We start from the raw sequence: 6,552 nt of genomic DNA, 5'->3' as shown, positions 1-6,552 counted from the left end.
TGATTCATTCAACGAGTTGTATCCATCTGTCCCCAGAAATTTTGGTACTTAGTATTTAGTTTCTTGAACGAATGGGCCACATTTTGAGTTTTAATAGGTTTTGTGGACTGATCAGACTACATATAACCTTGTTTCTATAGAGTTCTAAACACTTTACAAAGTCCATGCTATTCAATATTCAGTGGTTGGGGATTGCATATACATATATGTATATATATATATATATTTTTTTTTTTTTTTTTTGACACAGTTACTTGTTCTCACTGAGGGCCTCACGGCAGGTACTCACTCAGCTCAAAAGTACTGAATGTTTCATTAAGTGCTGGGGTGCATTAAACCTCTGGGTTTTAAATGAGGTAATCACGTCTTTTCAGCTTGCCCCATATTTTGTCCCAGAACTCACCATTTTTAAAAATATCATTTAAGGTAAGCACTGGTGGATGCGCCGAGCGCGGGGCGAGGCCGGCTGGCTCCTGCTGTGCCCAGGCCTGCACGGCAACGCCCTGGCAGAGCCTGGCTTTGCAGACGCCTTTACCAGCGCGTTCAGAGCACCGAGCAGCAACGCGCTCCCCGTGGGCATTGTGTGTGTGCAGGGCCCGGACCCGCAGCTCCGCTGCAGGAGACAAGACACGCCTCAGCCCGGGCAAATTCCCGGCCTCCTCTGGCCCTTGGCCAGTAGCCGCCGCCCGCCACCTCCCTTCCTCCTGCGCTGTCAACAGCCCCGGCTGCCCCGCCGGGCCAGGAACTCGCCCGCGCCTCGGCCACTGCGCTGGCGGAGCGGTCGGGACAGCACCGATGTGGCGCATGCGTGGTAGCGCCACCAGGCGCGGGAGCTGCGGCGGCGGCCTCGGCAGCGGGGACAGCAACGGACAAGGCCGCCCTGGCCGGGCTCGCGGGGGCGGCGGGGTGGGTTGGCGAGGCCGTGCAGGCGGCGCCCGACAGCTGCTGGAGGAGCGGTTCGCGGACCTGGCAGCGAGCCACCTGGAGGCCATCCGCGCGCGGGACGAGCGGGACCGGCAAAACGCCCGGCTGCGCGAAGAGAACGCTCGGCTGCGGCTCGAGAACCGGCGGCTGAAGCGAGAAAACCGCAGCCTCTTCCGTCAGGCCTTGCAGTTCCCCGGAGAGGGCGGCGACGGGACGCCAGCGGAGGCGACGGAAGCGACCATGGCCCTTGAGACAACCGGCGCGAACAGGAAGGCAAGGGGCAACGGCCCTGAGGAGGAGCCAGACAGCCCCAGGGCCCTGAGGGCCCGACTGGAGAAACTGGAGGTCATGTATCGCCGGGCCTTGCTACAGCTGCACCTCGAACAACGGGGACCCCGCCCGCGGGAGGAAGAAGAGGAGCGGCCACTTCGGGGACCCGAGTCAGATCTCCGAGCCCCGGACCTGGAGTCCCCCAAGCCCAGGGTGTAGCCCGAGGCCCTGCCAGGAAGAGGCGGACCTCAAACGAGCCCCGCCTCCTCCGTGTGCCCGCTTTCCCAATTCCTCCATACCCCACAGCGCACGCTCCGGGCTGCGCCCGGCCCGCGGAACCTTTGGACCGCTCTCCTCTTTCATCTCCCGCCCCCGCCCCGGACACTTCCGGGAGGCGCTATGCATTGGGCCCCGCAGAGGCTGAGAAAGATGCGCCGGCCTTTGAAATCACACTTACGCAGAACACCTGCCCGCTGCTCCTGCTGGTTTCCAGGGAGAGGCCTAGCAGCGGAGGGGCAGGTTTTAAATAGCACGAACTGGGTGCCAGTCAGTACCTCCTAATGCCTGCACTTTCCCGGGTGTTGTGAGGACCTGTTGAAATTATCCTGTTTCGGTTCTTTGAGGGATGAAGAATTTGAGTTAATTCAGTGTGTTCATTCTTAAGTCCCCTAAGGCCCTCAGTCGTTATCTCTTAAGTGGCCAACATTTTGTGTTTGTTTTTATAAGTCAGTATTACTTAGGTGTCTATAAAGCACCACCTTTTATAAAGAAGGTAATATTTATCACTGAAGAACTCATGTCTGCTGGCTCCAGAGCTTATACACCTAATATATGCTCGTTTGTTTACCCCTAGAGAATTTTTTAAGTATCTGCTTATAGGTGATCCTTTGAGTTCATATATAAATGCGGCCCATTAAAAATAAAAGCTTCCCACAACTATTATTTGAAGTGTGTTAAATTTTTATATACACTTCTTTAAGAGATATTTAATATCTGGAATTGGTAATCCTTTTTAAGCTAACATTTTCGTTTTGCTTTATTTGACAATGATCTTTTTAAAGATTAAAGATTAAACGTTGTCTCATTTTTATTACATTTTAGGGACCATAGAGTTTAGTCAGTGCAAAGCTCATTTGTCCTACCAACTGTTTAAGAGCTTTTTAGAAATTATACATTACTTGTGTATCAAAAATCTCAAAACAAAATGATTTGACAATCTCAATTGCCCTTTCAGTGGCAGAAAAGAAAATGTGTCCTAAAATCACTTTATCACAATTTGTCAATTAGTAGCACTTTTGCCTCCTAAGCAGTGAAGAAGATACCATTGTGCCTGATAAAAGTCACGGATTCAAGAGAGTGTTTAAGTGATGGTAATCAGTTGAGGGGGTGGGGAGGGAATCATATGTAGAGTTTGTGGTTAGGGGAATGAAAGGTACTATTTGTGGCATATTCATAAGTTTCAATATGCAGCATACATTACAAAACAAAGTGCCAGGGAAAACAGTTTCGTGATATAGTTTTGAAGACACTGCACGTTTTGCTTGAAAGTAGTTGATTTTGGGAATATTAAAATTATCCCTATGGACAAAAAATGAGAACTTGATAAGAATGGATAGGTATATTAAAATTATTTCTATCCTCCATTTTCTAACAGCAAAAGAAATTAAGGATTTTTAGGAGGCAGAAAAGTAATCTGTTAATAATGCCAAATTTGGAATTGAAGAATTGAAAAAAAATATATTGGCTCTACTACTTACCTGTAATTTTGGGTTTAAATTAGTTTTCTAGTCAGTAAAACAAACACAACACCTACTCAAAATGTTATGAGAATTAATTGAGATGATGTATGCAACACACTGCTTCAAAGTAAGTGTTCTTTCTGGCAATGAAAATTACTGTCCAAAGCGTGTAAGTTATAAATTCACATTTCATTTAAACTTTCCCATGGTTTCTATACTTTGTTCCTATGTAACTCTGTGAGTGTTAGCAGAGATACATACCTTTTGGATGAGTTGATATTTTTCATTCTTTGTAAGTATATAAAACCTCCTGTTGCCATTGAGTTGATTCTGACTTATAGCAGCCCTATAGGACCTAGTAGAACTGCTCCATAGAGTTTCCAAGGAGCACCTGGTGGATTTGAACTGCTGACCTTGTGGTTAGCAGCCTTAGCTCTTAGCCACTATACCACCAGGGTTTCCTATAAATATATAGAGGAGATAAAGTCCTACGTAATAGGGGACCAGTGCAACATAATATTCAAAAATATTTGCCAACTGTGGCAATATTAAATATATTGAAAAGCAAGCAAAATATTTACATAGTTCTTAAGCACTTTTTGACATTTACAATGTATGAATTTTTTTTTTCTATACTGTTTCTAATTTTGGAGGACAGTTTTTCAGTGGGGCTTATCAATTTAGTAAATATTCTGTGGGTACTGAAAAACAACAATTATTCTCTTTTTCTAGAATAGAGTTCAATATGTACATTTGGATACTAATTATTGCCCTTATATTTTCTGTATGTGCCTGGGTGGGTTTATATTTTAGCTTGGCACGAGCCAACCAAAGGGAAATATTTATATTCCTTGGTTGGGAGAGAGGTTCTCCATCTATGCTGTTGGACACAAAAAACTAGCAGATAATCTCTCTGGCAGCTATCATGTGATCTTAAGTACAAGATTTAAGACAAAATTGAAACTGAAGATGGCAGTGCAGAGTAGAAGAAAACTTGTTTCTTGATAACATCATTGAGGCTCCGTTTTGTCACGCCTGGAGTCTGTCCTACCTCTGAAATTCCATGTAAGTTGAAATACATTTCCTTATTGTTTATGCCTGTTTGAGTTAGGGAATTTTGCTAATAGAAGACAAAATGGAGTACTAGACAACAATGAGAAATGAGTATTACAGTGACACTGTAAAAATGGTATGGGGCAGCGTCTGACCTCCAGCCCTACAAGGGGGAAGGAGAACCAAGATCGACAGTGCAAGGCTGACTTCCATGAAGTGGAGGCCAGACAAGCTTCCTGTCTCTGCTATCTTTACTAAATCTGACACCAACTGTCTCTCGCCCAGCACTCTCTACTTCTCTGCTGGGTTCAGTAATTCATTGCAGTGGACACACAACGCATAGACCATACTTACGATTATGGGGTTTATTAGGGAAATAACAGAATTCAGGCCCAGGAACACTTGGTACGGTTCTTCCATCAGGACAGCCTCTACCCAACAATGCATGTAGGTATACCTCTCCCTGGCTCTAGGGCTCTCACCAAAGGCACTCAACTTTCTCTCTTTGCGGGCCAGGAAGCTCACCGTGCCATCTCCTGCTGCTGAGTCTCTGCCACCGCTTCTCACCATCTTCAGGGTTAAAACAGCCTGCCCTCTCTCTTGGTCTTCTGCTTCCAGGAGCTTCTCAGTGCAAGGATCCCAGGTCCAAAGGATGCACTCTCTTGCTCCTGGCTGTTCTTCCTTAATGGTGGTAAGATTCTCCTCTGTGCTCTGGAATTGTCTCTCTTTTAAGGCAAAACTGAGCAATCCCTTTGGCGGGCCACAGTTACCCTATCACACAATCCCGCCCAATCACCTGGGTGGGAGTTACAAGGCCATGTCTAGAGAGGCCACACAAATGTAATCAAATCACACCACAGACACACCAAACTAAAGGTGAATCTCATAAAAATAATGTTGAATGTAAACAGAAAAGAATATGTACTGTATGATTTCATTTATATAAAATAAAAAAAACAGGCAAAAATAGCCTAAAAGGACAGATACCCTTTGGTAGGCAGAGGTAATGACAACAGGAAGTACATGAGGGACTTCTAGAAATAGTCTAGAATCTACAGAAAAAGTAAAATGTTCTGAGACCTGTCTTCTTACAAAACTTTAGTAGTCATACAATGTGGTTTTGAAGAAGGCTAGATGAAAAGACCAATGGAATAGAATAGAGTACCAGAACTAGAGCCACATACATATGGAAACTTGATTTGTAACAGAGTTAGTTTTGCAGTTCAGTGGAGAAAAGATGGAATTTTCAATAAAAGTGCTGTAAAAAATAGGTTATCCATGTGGGAAAAGTATTTTTTCCTTTTACTTCATATCTTAAAAATATTTTACTGGTGGATTAAAGGCTTATGTTTGAAAGATGATATTTCATAAAATTATAGAAAGTAATATTGAAGCATATCTTTATGACCTGTGGTAATAAAGCATTTTTTAAACAATAGATAAAACACAAAACAGAAAGTGATATTAATTTGACTAATTAATATAAGAGACGCTTTCCTCAAAAGCCAGCACAAATAGAATGGATTAGCAACTGGAAGAAGATAATTGAAAAATATAGACAAAAAGCTCATAACTAGATGTATTGAGAATTCTTTTAAATTAAGGAAAAAAAATAGAAATCATTCCAGTACAGGAAAAAAGATTAATAAATCCTTTACATTAAAAAAATCCTGAGCAGTCTGTAGAAGTAAGAAAAGACTCTCAAATTAATAGTAATATAAAACTATCATTAGGTACCCCATCTCTTGTATTCTATAACTCAACCAGTCAGCATTTGCTTAATGGCTAAAACAAAAATTCTAGAAATCGTTCTGAATAGCGCCTTCTCCAAATGGTTGTTATCTCTAAATTATAATCAAATCCCATAAAATTTGCCTCAAAAATGTGTTCACGGTTTTTTTTGTTTCACTTCATATACGTTGTGGGCCTAGTGTATCTAATCATCTTTGGGTTGGATTTTTTCCTGTGAAGTGAGCACTGAGAAACTAAACGGTCTATACTATAGACCAGTAATGCCCCAAGCAGGGTATGAATGAACTGTTTAATAACTCTAGGGGCGTGCAGATATGCTGGGGAGCAAGTAGAAAATTCCAGCTCTTCTATTTATGTATATTTTAATGTCATTCTTTTGAAATTTATTCTTGCATGTGTGTCTTGTCTATTGGTCTATTTTAAAATTCTCCAAGTAAATGATATATGTATTTTGATATATATTTAATTTTTTTTACACATTCTTGTACCATTTTAAGATACTGCACTGAGAGAAAACTCAGTTGTTGAGGTTGTCATTTGTTAGTTTTAGGACCTTAAGAATAGTACTTAATCTAATACTTGCTTTTTTTTTTTCATGTAAAAAATTGGATAATAAAAAGGACCGAAAAATGTACCAACCAAAGTTTGTTGTGCAACTTAAATTAGATATAGCTGAACTTGCATTTTATGATTGTAAGGTACAATTTCAAGGTAAGAAAAATTATTTCTGAAGGACAAACTTATAGAAATGCATTATTCAAAGAACAAAGGACAACTAAGGAGGCTGAAAAGAATAGGTTAGACGTGTAGGGGG

General features: G+C 42.3%; 1 protein-coding gene across 1 annotated transcript; it reads left to right on the top strand.

The window, feature by feature from the left end:
* Positions 1-685: 685 nt before the first annotated feature.
* TUSC1 (tumor suppressor candidate 1) lies at positions 686-2,125 on the top strand. The gene has a single exon (XM_049896737.1). It carries the CDS (start codon positions 796-798, stop codon positions 1,411-1,413), a length of 618 nt encoding a protein of 205 aa, XP_049752694.1. The 5' UTR covers positions 686-795; the 3' UTR covers positions 1,414-2,125.
* The last annotated feature ends 4,427 nt before the right edge of the window (positions 2,126-6,552 follow it).

This window comes from Elephas maximus, chromosome 9 (assembly GCF_024166365.1).
Source record: "Elephas maximus indicus isolate mEleMax1 chromosome 9, mEleMax1 primary haplotype, whole genome shotgun sequence".
Lineage (NCBI taxonomy): Eukaryota > Metazoa > Chordata > Mammalia > Proboscidea > Elephantidae > Elephas > Elephas maximus.
Note: the sequence above shows the minus strand (reverse complement) of the source record. Positions and strands in the feature narration are given on the sequence as shown.

Excerpts from the sequence above, each read along its gene's own strand:
- TUSC1 (XM_049896737.1), top strand. The coding sequence starts at position 796 with ATGTGGCGCATGCGTGGTAGCGCCACCAGGCGCGGGAGCTGCGGCGGC.